Raw genomic sequence first — 17,610 nt, forward strand, 5'->3', positions numbered from 1 at the left:
TGGAAAGCTTATTTATTCATCTTAATATTTTTTTTACTGGTTTTACTGGCTTTAAGGGTCTATGGAAGTCAATGGGGACCAGTAACTGTATGGTTACTCACATTCTTGAAAATATCTTCTTTTATGTCTAACAGAAGAAAGTAAGTCATACAGGTTTGAAACAACTTGAGGATGGGTAAATAATGACAGAATTTTCATTTTTGGGTGAACTATCCCTTTAAAAAGTTTAAGTAGATTTACATCACCTAATGATGTAATTACAAAATGAAAACAGAGCACAGAAAGTATTCATGCTTCAATATAGAGATGTGATGTCAATATTTATAATGACTTAATTGAAAAGAGACAACATAGAAACCTATTAAATTATAAATGAATCATTAAAATTATTAAATTAAATGTTACATATTAACAAATCATAGAATTAAAGATATATTACTGTTCAAATGTTTGGTTTGGTTGATACCAATTTTTTAAAATTATTTTGAAAGTCTCTTATGCTTACCAAGGATGCATTTCTTGATCAACAAATACAGTTAAAACTTTAATATTATGAAATATTATTACAATTTATTATTACAATTTCTTTAAATATTATATACAATTTAATTTATAAATATAAATATTTTATACAATTTATATATATATATAGATAGATAGATAGATAGACATGTATATTTATTTTACATATATAAAGTTAAAAAAACGGCTGTTGTTTAAAATATAAATCTTTTGCAACATTATAAATGTCTTTACTGTCACCTTTGATCAACTTAATGCATCTTTGCTGAATAAAATTATTTCAAAACCAGATTAATTTCTTACACAAAAGGCCTCAAACTTTTTAATGACAGTGTAAATTAATTAATTATAAAGAATACTGATCGGTCAGCCTGGTTTGTGTTTGTTTTCTACATTTTTTATTAATATTTACAAAATATAATAACAGGGACAATAAATCAATATAACAGGAGCAGTAATACATAAATTGCTTTAAAAAAAAAAAAAAAAGTAAAATAAGCCAAGGCAGTGTTTGTCTCCCTTTCGTATCTTCTGAACCTTGTGTAAACTACAGACAAAACTTAAAGCCGACTAAACAATTAAAAAAACACACGGAAGCGTACAGGGATATGGATGATACATGATGCTTTCAAATCATAACTAAAAAGTCCAGTCACAAATGAGGTACTACACTAGATTTGACGTTGCCAGTTTTCTCTGGGATTGTGGATAGTATGGTGGGGCTTACAGGTTGTGGCTTCACGCAAGAACAACAGACGCCCAAACTGGCTGCAAAACCTGAGAAACTTAATGCAGTGAATCGCCCACTTACATCAGGATTACATTTGTTGGCGAAGCGTATGTGGAGCGTATAATCATAAACCATTCAAAAACCCTCTTCAACACTTAGTACTGAAGTACTGACGGACCAGACCGAGAGGGAAACGATCGGGGCCCCTGAGGAACTTGTGTTTTATTTTATTGCACAAAGAAAACCTACGGCGGGAAGCGCAACAAACAGGACGAAGCGAAAGCATTAGTAGTTCACTTGATGATATCTTCTTCTTTGCGAGTAAAACATTAATAGTTCAGCCAATAAAGAAAACTGACTGAAAATGACTCGCCCTTAGACCATCAAAGATGTAGATGAGTTTGTTTCTTTATCAGATTTGGACAAATTTAGTATTATACATCACTTGCTCACCAACGGATGCAAGCAGTGAATGGGTGCCGTCAAAATTTCTCACAAACACACAGCTTTTCACTTCACGAGATCTTAAATAATGGATTACTTGTGGATTATTGTGATGTTTTTATCAGCTGTTTGGACTCATTCCGACGGCACCCATTCACTGCAGAAGATCCATTGGCGAGAAAGTGACGTAATGCTACATTTCTCTAAATCTGATGAAGAAACAAACTCGTCTACATCTTGGATGGCCTGATGGTGAGTCAACATTCAGTAAATGTTCATTTTCAGGTGAACTATGTATTTAACAAAAACAAATAAGTGATTTTTAAAAAGTTTTGAAAGTTTATAACTACATGCAATGAAAGAAAGATTTACTGTACAAGCGCTTACTGAACTGTTACTGAAAATGAGTCTGAGTGAGACCAAACAAAAAATCTTAAAAATAGGTAGTTAAAAACCACTTTCATTGCATGTAGTAGTTTGACAGAAACAACCAGCTCCCTAAAACACCCAGTTACTACTTAATAGTAGTTTAAAAGACAACACAGATGAAATACTATGAACACATTCCTTGACTAAAAGGATCAGTTACCAAAAATATTAATTCTGTTATTATTTACTCACCTTCATGTCGTTCCAAACCTGTACGACCTACTTTCTTCTGCAGAACTCAAACTACACTCTTAAAAATAAAGGTGCTTTAGAAGGTTCTTCACATCGATGCTATAGAAGAACCATTTTTGGTTTCACAAAGAACCATTCAGTCAAAGGTTCTTTAAAGAACCTTCTTTCACCACAAAGAACAGAAAGGTTCTCCAGATGGTAAAGGTTCTTAAATGGAACCATTTAGAAAAATAAGGTTCTTCTGTGGCATCGTGAAGCACCTTTATTTTTAAGAGTGTGAGCATCAGCTGAAACATTTTTCAAGATATCTTCTTTTGTGTTCGTCAGAAGAAACTCAAACAGCTTTGGAATGACATGAGGGTGAGTAAATGATGACAGAGCGTTCATTTTTGGTTGAACTATCCCTGTAATTCAGGCTGTAGCCTGAAAAGTGACAACTGCAATTTCCTGGTGAACGACAGTCGCTGTGTTTGCTTAGATCTGGAATGTTTTCCTTCGCTGAACGGATGAGTCGCTGTGTTGGATGGGTGCAGAGCTGACGGAGGAAGGTGGACACAAAAGGCTACTGATTATTCCAAAATCTGGGTTGTATGGGACAGGCGAGGAAGGTGGAGAAAAATCAATCTGAAGCCTTCTTGACGCAACGTTTTTGGAGTAAGCAGGTGCAGGGTCTTCAGGAAAAGACCCAAGTTGTAGCTGGTAAAAACCTGCTCCGAGGAGCCCTGAGTCTGGCTGAGAAGAAGGGACGGAGTGGCTACAAGGGAGAGAGGAGAGGTAAAGCTGGGTGGACGGAGAGGCCACGTCTGATGTCTGGAGCGCTGGTGGGAGAAGCGAAGATTGGCTGAACGACTGCTGGCCCTGTGGGCTAGAGCAAGATCCTGCACATAGTTCCATCTCTCCATTGTTTCGCTCAGAATCTGAAAGAATGAACAGTCAACAATGTGTGGTTGAATGTTTGACATAGAACAGAAAAACTAAAAGATGTATGAGTTTCTGTTGTACTTTGGTCAGAACCTTTTCAGGGAGTTCCACTCTGTTTATTATTGAAGTATTTGGGTCATACCTGTTATGCAGAATTAGATTTAACAAATATGCTTTGGTCAAATTTAGACACTTTAACTTAATTATTTCCACATAGGTATGAAAATATAACCTACAATGCCATTCAAAAGTTTGGGGTTTAAAGTTTTTGTAAAGTAGTTCATCAAGGTTTTATCTACAGAAAAAAAAAAAAGAATTTTGTGAACTATTAATTTATTAAAATTTAATTGTAATTTAAAATAACAGTAGGGCTGCCCTCGACTAAAGATTTTTGTGGTCGACTAGTATGTTTATTTTAAGCATTAGTCGTCTATTAGTCGCACTTTTATTAATAAACCATATAAATCACAATAATGAGCCTTTAAAGGAGAAGTCCACTTCCAGAACAAAAATATACAGATAATGTATTCACCCCTTGTCATCCATGATGTTCATGTCTTTCTTTCTTCAGTCGTAAAGAATTTTATTTATTTATTTTTTTAAACATTTCAGGATTTTTCTCCATATAATGAGAGAAACTCCAACAGTATTTTCTTCCTCAACTTCAAAAATCATTTCAAAATCATCCTACATCACTGCAGAAGTACTGACCCAGTCTATGAACATGCAAAGAAAATTAAACACCCTTAACAAAAAAGGTAAAGCAGCGATATAGGATGATTTTGAAGTTGAGAGAGAACATGAGATGGGAGTTTTTCGACATATCCTAACTGTCATGAACCAGAAAAAAAACAGTCCAGGCAGAGTAAGACAAGATGAGTGTTTGACATTAAAAAGTCTATAATTTGTATTATTTTTATTAAAATAACAAATCGTTTCACTAGATAAGACCCTTCTTCCTCGGCTGGGATCATTTACAACCGCATTTGGGATCGTTTGAAGCCGCATTTAAACTGCATTTTGGAAGTTCAAAAATCGGGAAGTTCACCATATCAGTCCATTATATTGAGAAAATGCTGAAATGTTTTCCTCAAAAAACATACATGAAGAAAGAAAGACATGAACATCTTGGATGACAAGGGGGTGAGTACATTATCTGTCAATTTTTGTTCTAGAAGTGGACTTCTCCTTTAAGCAGCACAACTGTTTTAACACTGATAATAAATCAGCATATTTAAATGATTTCTGAACAATCACGTGACACAGAAGACTGCAGTAATGGTTGATGAAAATTGCGTCACATAAATAAATTTTAAAGTTTATTAAAATAGGAAAACAAAAAATAGTAATTACTGTTTTTTCTGTACTTTTGATCAAATAGATACAGCCTTGATGAACATAAGAGACTCTATTAAAAACATTAAAAATATTACTGATCCCAAACTTTTGAATGGCGGTGTTCATTTATAACTATCTTTTGAATTTTTGATGCCATACTAGTGATGTTATTGTTCACTAAAACTAACACTATTAAAATATTTTTCATTATTTGAAATAAAGCTGAGGTAAGTTATAAATAATATAGATGTAAAAACTTTAAAGTTAAACTAAATTTAATTTAATTTATATCATAATTAATTATAATTAGTTTTAAGTTGAAGTAGTAATTCCTAAATCTAAAACTGAAATAGATTAGTTAAACAGAAACATTTAAAATAATACTAATACAAATGACAAAAGCACAACAAAATAAAAAAAAAAACATAAATAAAAATAAAAATAAGAACAGTTTCCAAATATTATACATCGTAAATACTGTAAATAATACTGAAATAACACTACTGTAAACAGCAAAAGTTACTTTTTTTTAAACCATATTGTGAAATTTTGCTATACACATTTCTGCAATTTCATGTAACAGGGTGGAAAGTTTTAAAGTTACAGGATGGAACACAGGAAAACATAAAATTATACACATTATATAAAGGAAAAATGACTACTTATTGAAATCCTTTTGGAAATACTTATTAATAAACTGCCTATTTTTATATTTGATGTTAGTGCATTGCTGAACCCAAGCCAAATTAATAAAAATGATATTTAAATTACCTCTATACTACTGCTGATACTGCGATGAAATAAATTATAATTTCAATCTTTAAAAGTTTTGTGAGTTTTATATTTTCTATATATTATACAATCAGCTTAATATTTCATTCACTATCCACCTCTTTTTCCCATATGAGTGGGCGTGGCCATTTGTAAATTTTATGGGTCAGGTTTTCGGTCTCATCTGCATCCAGCTATTTTAGCTGTACAAAACAGCTTGTTTTGCTGCTTGATATAGCAAATTTGTTTATCCTACCATATTATTTTAATGTATTATCTTAATTATGAGAACACTGGTTTGTAGTGCAAACAGTTTTACTGTTTACTGCACGTTGTTATTGTTCTCATTATTTCCTTATAGCAGCTAATGACCCAGAAGTCTCACCCATAGGCTTACTTCCGCATTAAAGAAAAAGGTAACGTGAAAACATATGATGTGGGAATGAAAATGTACTGCATAACAGGAACGATCCATTTCCTGGCAAAACTGTATTTCTGTGTTTACCTGTTTGTCTGTCAGTTTTAGGCTGTCAGTGAGCAGGAGGCTCAGGGCTTTAATAGGAACCGTGGCGTGCGTTTCCGTCGTGGACGACCGTGAAACTGAGCTGCGCAATTCAGGCTGTCCTCTGGATCGTACGACCAAATGAAAGGCGACAGAACATAAAAGAACACAAACACAATGGGAAAAATGCTGACAGATGGAAAACAACAATGAAACAAATCATAACTCATTGACCATCCAGCCCAAAATCAAGAAAAATGCATTCATGTTGGACATAAACAAATGAACATAAATGAAGAAGCTGGTCGAAAATAACGAAACTGGTACCGGTGGATGTTTTAATGAACTCATATGCATGTGGAAGGGTAACTAGTAAAGCATACCTTGTTTATCCAGCTCCATGGCTGCAGGTGGCGATGGAGGTTGGAGTTGAATGGAAGACCTACTTGACAAACTTTGAGTGGCACCTTCCACATCACCAGTATCTCCATCTGGCTCAGCATCCTCTCTAAGAAACATATATATATATTGGGGCTTCATTAGATCATTATTTTTAAAAAGGTTAAAATTAGTGCTGTCAAAATTAGCGATTATTCTGTGCTCATAGCGCATGCTCTTCAATTGCACTCACAAATGCGTGGTGCACTCTGTATCATTTCATATTAAAAAGTCAATAAAACTACAAGCATGCGCGTCAGATCTGCGTCACATTCATCAGCGGTAGCTCTTAAAGTAATAGCAGCCAAATAACCTAGTAATCCAGCTGCTGTGATGTCTATTAATCAAAAAACAGAGGAATGATGAGGAAATCAATAATTTTTGTAGCTTTAAGGACTCATCTATGTTTAATTTAGTATTTAGTGTTTGATAACTTTATTCAGTTTCTGCATATTTTCTACTTATTGAAGGACAAAGTAAAATAATGGGTTTATTTGTGGGTAATGGGTAAGATTGTTCAAATTGCAATTTCTCAATTATACTATAATGTGGAATGGCTATAGTCAATGGTTAAATATTAGGAAAAAAAGAAATATTTCTTACAGACATCAGTAATATTGGTATTAGTAGCTGCTAAAACTCCCATATATCGCAATAAGTTTTTACGCTTGCATGAGGTGGTTGTTGAGGCCATTCGAAAAAAGGAATATTTCGCAAAACTACAATGGAAACGTTTTTTTTTTTTTTTTTTTTTTTGCATTTTCATGCAGGGTAGGACCCTATGATTTCCGCGATGCGGAAAACACGGACGGAATTGCGGAATCCAGTCATAAAAACAGAATTTACTGAATAACACGGAATTTGTCAGAGTTTGAATGAATTAATCAAAAGTAGGTCATTACACTTAAATCAACCCGCAATATGGACTAGTATCTGTAAATATCACGCCACAAAAATCCCATTTAAATGTGAATCCTGCATGTTCTGTGTGTCTCTGTTTTAATGAATAGAGCAGACGAGCAGCATTGTTTACTACACACACTGAAGTGCATGTGACGCTTGCGGTAATTTCAGCATCTGTTGTCTCACTAAATGAGGACATAAATACATGAACAATATCTGGTGAGAGTCACTTCATGAGCATTTGACCGTTCCATTTTAGGAAAACTAGGGTTATATCATATACACACAGAAATGTAAAGGTAGACACAGCAACCCGTCAAAATAAAAGTCTGGTTTAACTTGAAGACATTGTGACAGATATAGATTACTACTATTACTACTACTACTAGAAATGAAACAAACATTATTTTTTAGGGTATAATCACACAACATTTCTTCCATGTTTTAATTGTAATAGTAAATTTCCCTTTGTTTGCCGAAAAAAAAGAAATGAAATGAATGTTTTATGCCTTCATTTGATAACCAGAATATTTTAAATACACAGAATTTCTGAGGGTAAAAAAAAAAACTTTCATAAGGCTATTTTAAGAATAAATTTGAATAAACTAAGTATGCATTTAAGTAATTAGACATGCTAAAACACAGAATTTGATAACAATAAGACATAATAAAACATTTTATAGGGCCTTAAACATGTAATTTTTGTTAAACCTTTATTAAATTGATGTGAAATTGTAATTGAAGTTTCATGATTTTAATTTATTAGACTTTTTGATTAATAAAATTAAATTTAACCATTAAAAAGTAGTTAAAAAATTAAAACAGGAAAAAAATGGAATCCAGAAAAATTAAAACAGAAAAAAACAGATTTGGAAAAAAATAAAACGGAATTTAGGAAAAAATAAAACAGATTTCATAGGGCCCAAGTAGGGCTGCACGATAAATTGAAATGAAATCGCAATTGCGATTAATCAAAAGCTGCAACTGTCAATTGTATCTTTCAGTTAAAAAAACGGTTCTGTGATCAGCAGTAAATCGCCATCCGAAGGCCAGAGGGCGCTCTCGTGCAGAAACTCCAAATACGCCGAAGAAGACACAATCGCTGAATAAACAGAAGATTTAACTGCTTTCATTGATTCAACGTGACTAATAAACACACGACTACAACAATGTATGGTTTATCTGAGTTCATCTTATTATAATTTTCTTTATAATAGACAATATAATAATACAATGCCTTTATCACTGCTTAGAATATTATGAATACTATGCGTGCCTTATTCGACTGATGTTATGAAGTGAGTTTGGAGTAAAAACATAATTAAATGTGGTATTTTCACATTCTTTCAGATGTAGCAGCATTTCTACACAGAGCTGTAGTTCACGGAGAAGCTATGCTAACAGCTGTCATTGTTGCGAACGATTTCTTTCGATTTCATGATCGCGCGATTAAATCATCTGCGATAATGAACATGATATAGTGTGGCTTTTCAGTGAATTACGGCTCTGCGTACTAAATGCTGCTCCATCTGAAAGCACATGCTGGAGATTTACTACTGATTACACAACTGGCTTTACTGAAAAAATGCGCATGACAATCGCCTTTGATTAATCATGCAGCCCTATTTAACGAACAGGTCAAACGGAGTATGTAAAAAGTCATATGATCATTCTTCAATGTACTATAACCTGCAAAAAGCACTTCATAAGTGGCCGCTCTCAAATATAAGGGGCTTTCCCTGCCATTAAGACTATTTACACTGCACATGTCTGCGATGCTTTACAGCTCAGACACTGCCACCGGAGCTGATCACGGCCAATCTAATCAATGCTTATGTTTATACCAGAAGTGGCTCTCCGCGATGCTTCTGTAAAGATACAACCATATGCCATTTTCGATTGAATATAGCCAAAATCTGTCAAAATCCCACCAAAATCCATTGCCATGACTTATCACGAGAGGAAAAAATTGTTCTATTTGCATAACATCGGTTAATGGAAACACCTAGTGATACTCGCTTATCAGTCACAATTTTTTTTAAATATTACAAATATACTGTCTTAATGCTGTTCCTACATTAATTTGAAGTGAAAATATTGAAATATAAAAGCATATTTGAAAACTTTAATGTTAGGTGGGATTCATCGCAATTATTCACGATTAATTTCTGAAAATATGTGCGATTAATTAGTTGTCAGTGTCCTGAATCGTTTCATTTTCAAGAAAACAAAACACAGCAAAAAAAAAAAAAAAAAACAACACACACTCACGTGTTGCCAGATGGCAGATTGCACTTTTTCCGACCCAGCTTGGTGGCCTGCTGTGTGAAATACTCATGCCGCTCTGATTTCTTCCACATGTAGTAGTACTCTACACACTCGCCAACTGAGCGCGTGCGGACCTGGATGAGGGCACATAAGAGAGACCGACACATAAAGCGACTCTCAATTCTCAAAAAAATGACAGAAACATCAGCAGAAATTTTTGAGAAAATATTAGATTTAGATTTGGAGGTTCACCTTGTTGGCCTGTATGAGGTTGAAGTTCTTCCCATGGGCACGGTAACCATACTCAAAGTTACGACACTCTTCCTCACTCCAGCCACAAAGCTCTTCTGGAACATTTTTACAATGAAATCAACCTGCTATACATCTTTGGAGATGGATGCTTGGATTTCATTTTTGACTGCCCACTAAATAAGGTTTGAGAAAGAAAATAACAGAAAGAAAGACAAATACAGAGTCTTACCATTGAAAACCTTGACATTAAAGCGATATCTTCTTAGTGCCTCGTCTGCATTGAAGTTGCATTTCACTAGTTCATATAGAGCCTACAAATAAGACAGAATGAAAGGGTAAGTTCAACCACTGAAAGATCAAACATGAACCACTACAGACAAAAAGTTACAGTTAGGTACAAAAGAATGAGACAACTAGTGAAAATGCATCTGTGTAATTTCAAAATCTCAGAATATCTGGCATGTTGCTGTTTTGTTTGACATGACAACAGCACCAGAATTGCAATTTTTTTTTTTGTGAATTAACTTCCACAGAAGTTAATGTAATGTTTGATTTATCATAAAAGTATGGGGTCCCACTGGGTTTTATTCTTGGACCATTATAATTTCAAATTTCAATATATATATATATATATATATATATATATATATATATATATATATATATAATATATAAATAATGGCCCAAGAATAGAACCCAGTGTGACTCCATACTTTAAATTCTAATATAATATAATGTAATGTAATATAATATAAAAATAATAATAAAACATAAATACTGTAACACTGTGTGAAAAAACAAGTGCTGTATCTGTGTGATTCAACCCAACCTGCTCATTATCTTTGACTATATCTCCTGTGGTCGAAGTGTTTGTAGGTCCATCGTCACTTCCTTTTCTCTGAACTTCAAGCAAAAACTTCTCTACACCCAGACTGGACAACACATCTGGGGTCCACAATAACTGGTCCTCATTTTCATAGGCTGGGGATAACAGTAACAAAACAGCTGTTGGTCCTGGGGGATTTGACAGGTCGGTTATGCAAAACAGACCACTGAAACCACATCCCTAGAGACAGCGTAAAGGACACCAGACAAGAAGACACTCACCTCTTTCATAAAAAGCATGTGTACAGAGAGAAGGAATTATAGCCTGATACTGGGGGCCCACCATGATGTCCTGATAACCAAAACATTGCACAAAAGCATTACTACAATGTTTTTGAACATTAAGCTGACATTTGAAAATCATTCTAAAACAATATTAATTCTATTTTATTAAGACGCTAAAAACCGTAATATTGTAAAATATCTAAAATAATGCATTTATAATAGATTTATAAATGTCATTTATTACTGTGATGACAGAGCAGCCATTATTCCAGTCTTAAATGTCACATGATCCTCCATTCTAATATGCTCAACGGTGATTTATAAAAGTACTTCACTTTAATCAAATCAACGCATCCTTGCTGAATACAAATATGAATTAAAAAAACCCTGAACATCATGCTTTCCAGCATGAAGTCTTTAAAAAAGTACTGGGTAAGAAAACCTGACATTTTGATTTTCCATGCAAGGATCTACTAATACTTTTAACTACGAGGTCCCACTGGGCTCTATTCTTGGTCCATTATAATTTCCTAATGCACTACCAGTCAGAAGTTTTTGAACAGTAAGATTTTTAATGTTTTTTAAAGAATTCTTTTTTGCTCACCAAGCCTGCTTTTCATTTGATCCAAAATACAGTAAAAGCAGTAATATTGTGATTTTTTTTTACCATTTAAAATAACTGCTTTCTATTTAAATATATTTTAAAATCTAATTTATTCCTGTGATCAAGGCTGAATTTTCAGCATAATTTCTCCAGTCTTCAGTGTCACATGATCCTACAGAAATCACTCTAATATGCTGATTTGCTGTTCTAGAAACATTTTTTATTAGTAGTATTATCAATATTTAAAACAGTTAAGTTCATTGTTTTAGGATTCTCTGATGAATAGAACATCCAAAGATTAGCATTTATCTGAAATTGGAGTTAGTATAATTTTTATTATAGAAATTAATATGTGATAATAAAGACATTTATAATGTTACAAAAAAATTATATTTCAGACAAATGCTGTTCTTCTGAACTTTCTATTCATCAAAGAAACCTGAAAAAATATACTTAGCTGTTTTTAACATAATAATAATAATAATAATAATAAAAAAAAATAAGAAATGTTTTTTGAGCAGCAAATCAGAATATCAGAATGATTTCTGAAGGATTATGTGAGTGGAGTAATCATGCTAAAAATTCAGCTTTGAAATCACAAGAATAAATTGCATTTTAAAATATACAGAAACTGTTACTTTAAATAGTAAAAATATTTCAAAAATACTGTTTTTGCTGTACTTTGGATCAAATAAATGCAGGCTTGCTGAGCAGAAGAGACCATTAAAAATCTTACTGTTCAAAAACCTTTGACTGGTAGTGTACCTATATAGCCCTATATATTTATACAATATAACCCTATATATTTAACAATATTTGTAACTTGTTAAACACATCATACTTGATTTGTCACAGAAATGTATTAAACAACATTCAATCAATCAGTCTAGCAAGCAGTGACAAAAAGCTATAAAATGAAAAACAATTTTTGGTAATTGAAATTAAGCAAAAAATATAATAAAATTTAAAAAAATTATAAACACAGTAAACTATAACATCAATCCTTTATTTTTTACCTTGTGCCCATCACTGGAGGGGATAGAGGTGCTTTCTGAGTCATCTTCTGAGCAGCTGACTGAAGTGTCTTTGTCATCACCTGCTAAAGTAAAAAACCATTTAAGAATAATCCCAAACATCTTTGAATGCGGAAAATAGATTTTTCATACAAAATAACACACACTAAATATCATATTATGTTGCCAGCAAGATATATAACAGACAAATATGATTAAAGGGATAGTTCACCCAAAAATAAAAATTGTGTCATTAATTACTCACCCTCATGTTGTTCCAAAAATGTAAGACCTTTGTTCATCTTCGGGAACACAAATTAAGATATTTCTGATGAAATCCGAGAGCTCACTGACCCTTCGTAGACAGCAAGGGTCCATAAAATTACGGCTGAACCCTAATATGTCACATGAACTGTTTTGTCAATGTCTTTCTGGACCTTGAATGTGGTACAACCCTTCCTGTCCATGGAGGGTCAGAAAGCTCTTGGATTTCATCAAAAATATCTTAATTTGTGTTCTGAAGATGAACGAAGGTCTTACAGGTTTGGAGGGTGAGTAATCAATGACAGAATTATCATTTTTGGGTGAACTATCCCTTTAATTTCCAAATGTATGTGCAGTGTGAACAAATCAGTTTTAACAACAAGGACAATACACTTAGGAGTTGACAGTACAGTACAATAAGTGCCATTGTAATTTGATGTTGTACCTCTTAGGTGACATTGTAGGAGGTCAGATGAATGGGACGTGACAGAGAGTGTGAGGTCATCAGCAGAGGAATGGCTGTCCACATCCTCCCCTCCTGAGAGTAGAGCTTTACCTATCTGAACCTATAAAAAGATTGAATTAGGTTCCAGTTATAGGGCAGAATTTCCCTTTCTAAGTTTCCTAAAGTTCCAAGGAGCATTTTAAAGGAGAAATTCACTTCCAGAATAGAAATTTCCTGGAAACGTACTCATCCCCATGTCATCCAAGATGTTCATATCTTTCTTTTTTCTGCTGCAAAGAAATTAAGGTTTTGAAGAAAACATTCTAGGATTTTTCTCCATATAGTGGACTTCAATAGGGATCGACAGGTTGAAGGTCCAAATTGCAGTTTCAATGGAGCATCAAAGGGCTCTACATGATCCCAGCCGAGGAATAAGGGCCATTTTCTTAAAACAATAAAGATTTATATACTTTTTAACCACAAATGCTTATCATGCACTAGCTCGACTTTACGCATTACATAAATACATTGGAAAGGTCACGTGTGATGTAGGCGGAAGTACCGGCCCAATGTTTACAAAGCGAACGTGCAAAGAAAGTCAAACACTGTTTACATTGTTGGGAAATTTTGAAGTTGGAGAAGAGTTTTTCGGTCTACCCCACCTTTTTGAACTGGACTACACAGATGAAGAACTAATTCCGTGTGACCTTTCCAGTGTGATTACGAAATGCATGAAGTCGTAGATGCGAATCACAGAGCTACTGCGAGATGAGCATTTGTGGTTACAAATTTGTCATTTTTAAAAAAAATTACCAATCGTTTGCTAGATAAGACCTTTATTCTTTGGCTGGGATCATGTAGAGCCCTTTGAAGCTGCACTGAAACTGCAATTTGGACCTTCAACCCACAGGGTTTGTCAAATGTTTTTCTCAAAAACCTTAATTTATTTGCGACTAAAGAAAGAAAGACACGAACATCTTGGATGACATGGGGGTGAAATTATCAGGATTTTTTTTATTCTGGAAGTGAACTTCTCACTTGCACAAGCTTTCAGATAAGTCAGTCTCATTTATTGATGTTCGGTAAATTTTTGTAGTCAGTGTTGTGTCATTTTAAATAGGAATCCATGCTATTGGGAAATTCACTTGAGGGCAAAAGATTTCACAACGGGTTCATACAAATTCACCAAGTTCACCAATCAGAAAGCTGCTTTGTTTAAAAGTGATTTATGTAAGAGCTGAACTTAATATATCACTATATATACTAAAATATATACTGTACTTTTGAAAAAAAGGCCTTTTCCTTATAGTGAAATATGAAATAATTTAATACTAAAATATGATTGATTTATATCATATGAAAGATTTATGAGAGAACATTTAAAATTGTAAGAAATCAAACCACAGTTTGAGATAAAAAGTCATGGTTATGAGAAAAGTTGATATTTTTTACTACTGAAATTTGGGGGGAAAATGTGACTACATCTATCTTTAAAAAAATAGTTTTTTTATCCATTGTATTTTGCAACATGGAAGTAAGATTTTTCTTTGAATGTGTGAGACTACTGATTTATTAACCGCTATAGGTAAACAACGTTCAGTAGGCCACACTGCAAACCAATCTGTGCTACACACCTGTGCGTTTATGATCTTGATAATATAATAAATTATATGATGAACACCAGTTCGTAATATCAAGCAGCATAAGGTAACACAACTGTAAGCAAAAGACACTGGAAACCTCGCACACCCACTCTTACATTAAAAATAAGATGGATAAGCATAGATGGTTACTTCAAAGAATTACTTTGATTATTTCAGTGATAGTGACCTTGTCCAGTGTCATTTCAGGCAGACTGGCTGCCAGCTCGTTCGGCTCCTGTTGTTGTTTCAGGACAGGATCAGGCATGTTGTACCCATAAAGTGCCAGCAGTTGCTCAAGGGGCATCTCACCTCCCTGTGGAAAGGTGATCGAAATAATCCTGTTTTCCCTCTTATTCATCAGCATTACCAGGAATGTAATCCAATCTATCAATGCATTGCAAGAAATTGTTCCACTCACTGTATGGGACTTGGTTGCCATCTTTATCGCCTGCCTCCGCAGGGCCACCAGGCTCCCGTCCTGCTCCTCTAGGAACGTGGTTGCCCGGGGAAGGGCCTCCAGCGGCCCCGCATAGCCCTGGTGGAAAATGTCTACACGACTGATCCGTTGGTCCTTGGAGCCCATTCGCACAGCTAAAGCACAGATAATTCTCATTACTTAATCAAAATTAATTTCATTATAATTCAAATTTGAAAACAATAAGGCCTGGTTTCACAGACAGGGCTTAGACCAAACCAGGATTAGGATCAATTAGGGCATTTAAGTAATTTTTTAAACATGCAACTGGTGTCTATCTTGAGACAAAAAGGCGGCACTGATATATTTTAAGACTGAAGTTGAAACAGCTCAAACTAGACTTAAGCCTCGTCTGTGAAACTACAAATTACATTGTTGGTTAAATTTAATTTAAAACGACCAGAAAGGTCCAGCTTCAAAACAAAAGAATGAATCCCGCAAACTATCCGCAATTGCACATGTATTTATTAACAAACAACGTTTCGGTCCATGACCTTCATCAGCCTGTTTAAAAGTGACGTAAGTTTCCAAAGACCTTTTGAAGCCACTGCATTTATGGAGGTCAAATATACAAGTGGTAAATAAAGGTTATGACAAGCAAACAGCTAAATAAACCAGTATGATTGGCAAAAACACTTCTCACTTACTTCTTCAGATCTGAAATGAAGTATTTACTCAGTAAACCTTGTCACAGGTCATGGAACGCAATATGAAACAATATCCTTAAAAAAAAAAATAATAATAATAAAAATTACCTCAGCAACCACCATAGTTAAAAGTCTTGTTAGCTACTCTTCACAGACTTCTCTGTTCATGAAATATTTTATATAAAGAAAATGAATTGTGACCCCAGACCCCAAAACCAGTCATAAGCAGCTATTTGTAGCAATAGCCAAAAAATACATTATACAGGTCAAAATTATTGTCTTTTCTTTTATGCCAATAACCATTAGGATATAAGGTAAAGATATTTAGTAAATTTCCTACCGTAAATATATCAAAACTTACTTTTTGATTAATAATATGCATTGCTAAGAACTTCTTTTGTACAACTTTAAAGGCGACTTTCTCAATATTTTGCACCCTCAGATTCCCGATTTTCAATAGTTGCATCCCAGGCAAATATTGCCCTGTCCTAACAAACCATGCGTCATGAAAGCTTATTTATGATATCAGATGATTTTAAAAAATCACAGTTTTAAAAACGGACTGGTTTTGTGGTCCAGGGCCACATATGATAAACATAAATTGAGAAGATATCTAGAACTTACACCATTTCCAAAACCTACCTGTACTAAATCTTTCAGAATATAAGCCCTCAGAAAAAAAAAGTACTACGGTAAACATATTTTACACCAAAATACCAGTTACTGATAGCTTCAAATGTGATATTAAACCTGTTCTAGATAACATCTAAACACCTTTTCCCCTCATACAACAAGTCTCCCTTAGAAAAAAACAGCTTTACACCACTAAACTGAATGTTATCATCTATGTTTAGCTCATAAAACATTTCTAGACATAGTTTAAAGCTCAAAGGAAAGAGTTTCAAACACCACAAACATATTTAAACTACATTTTCTTACGTTTCTCCTCTTCATAAACGCTAAATGCATATGTATATGACCAGACCGAGCTTTCCTAAAGTTAGTCACTCAGGCGCTTTCCTGTAAGTCAGTGCTGAACATTTGCACCGTGACTCTGAACCGGTGCGAAAAGGAAACAGTTTTAGGGAAGTCGAGGAGGCAGTGACAGTATCTGAAGTTTTGAAACTTTGGACCTGCCATCCGTCCCGCTCCGTGCGCACCTGGGGCACACTTCAGCACCAGCGCTCGCGCCGCTCTCCCGTTGTTTCGAACGGCGCTCGATCTGGCGAATTAAACGCTCGTGAACGCACACAGACGTAGAGATAGATAGAGTGGCGAAACGCTGAGGAGTGCTCCCATTTTAACTTCCTCCTTATTAATGACCGTCTATCTTTGGCGTTTTCTGAGTCGCTCGATTAGACGGGCCGGCTCTTAAGCTGTCCGCTAATGCGCGGCTGCTTGTTAAAGTTTACCGGAGCGGCTGAATCATTTAATCGTTGTGTTGTTCTTCCCCCAAGCCCCGCAGCTCACTTACCTCCGCCATTCCGATTCTGCGCAAGCGGTGGAATGCCCGGATGTTGTGAAGAACTCCTATTGAACTTACATTCTGACTAACTAACACTCATGACAGTCACCAAACCATCTCAAAGTAACAATACAGGATGTCGTCTGCACTGTATACTGTATATATCGCTTTAGAACAGAAATGTCATATTTGTGAGCAAAATGTAGAGTTTGAGGGCTCTAAAATAGAGTGTGC

The 17,610-nt window shown here is 34.5% G+C and overlaps 1 protein-coding gene across 3 annotated transcripts; it reads right to left on the reverse strand.

Moving 5' to 3' along the window:
- Positions 1–912: 912 nt before the first annotated feature.
- Positions 913–17,404, reverse strand: mier2 (mesoderm induction early response 1, family member 2). Of its 3 annotated transcripts, none has more exons than XM_051094078.1 (13): positions 15,912–16,006; positions 15,208–15,380; positions 14,977–15,102; positions 13,147–13,267; positions 12,441–12,520; positions 10,818–10,887; positions 10,540–10,691; positions 9,940–10,021; positions 9,711–9,805; positions 9,462–9,592; positions 6,233–6,357; positions 5,853–5,973; positions 3,105–3,234 (listed from the first exon to the last, which is right to left on the reverse strand). In XM_051094078.1, exons 2-12 carry the CDS (start codon positions 15,370–15,372, stop codon positions 5,894–5,896), a joined length of 1,227 nt encoding a protein of 408 aa, XP_050950035.1. In that variant the 5' UTR covers positions 15,373–15,380; positions 15,912–16,006; the 3' UTR covers positions 3,105–3,234; positions 5,853–5,893. The 3 variants fall into 3 exon arrangements, with proteins under 3 accessions (XP_050950033.1, XP_050950035.1, XP_050950034.1); XM_051094077.1 differs by having other exon boundaries at positions 12,441–12,523; XM_051094076.1 differs by lacking the exons at positions 5,853–5,973; positions 15,912–16,006 and adding an exon at positions 17,386–17,404 and having other exon boundaries at positions 913–3,234; positions 12,441–12,523.
- Between the last annotated feature and the right edge of the window lie 206 nt (positions 17,405–17,610).

Source organism: Labeo rohita, chromosome 22 (assembly GCF_022985175.1).
Source record: "Labeo rohita strain BAU-BD-2019 chromosome 22, IGBB_LRoh.1.0, whole genome shotgun sequence".
Lineage (NCBI taxonomy): Eukaryota > Metazoa > Chordata > Actinopteri > Cypriniformes > Cyprinidae > Labeo > Labeo rohita.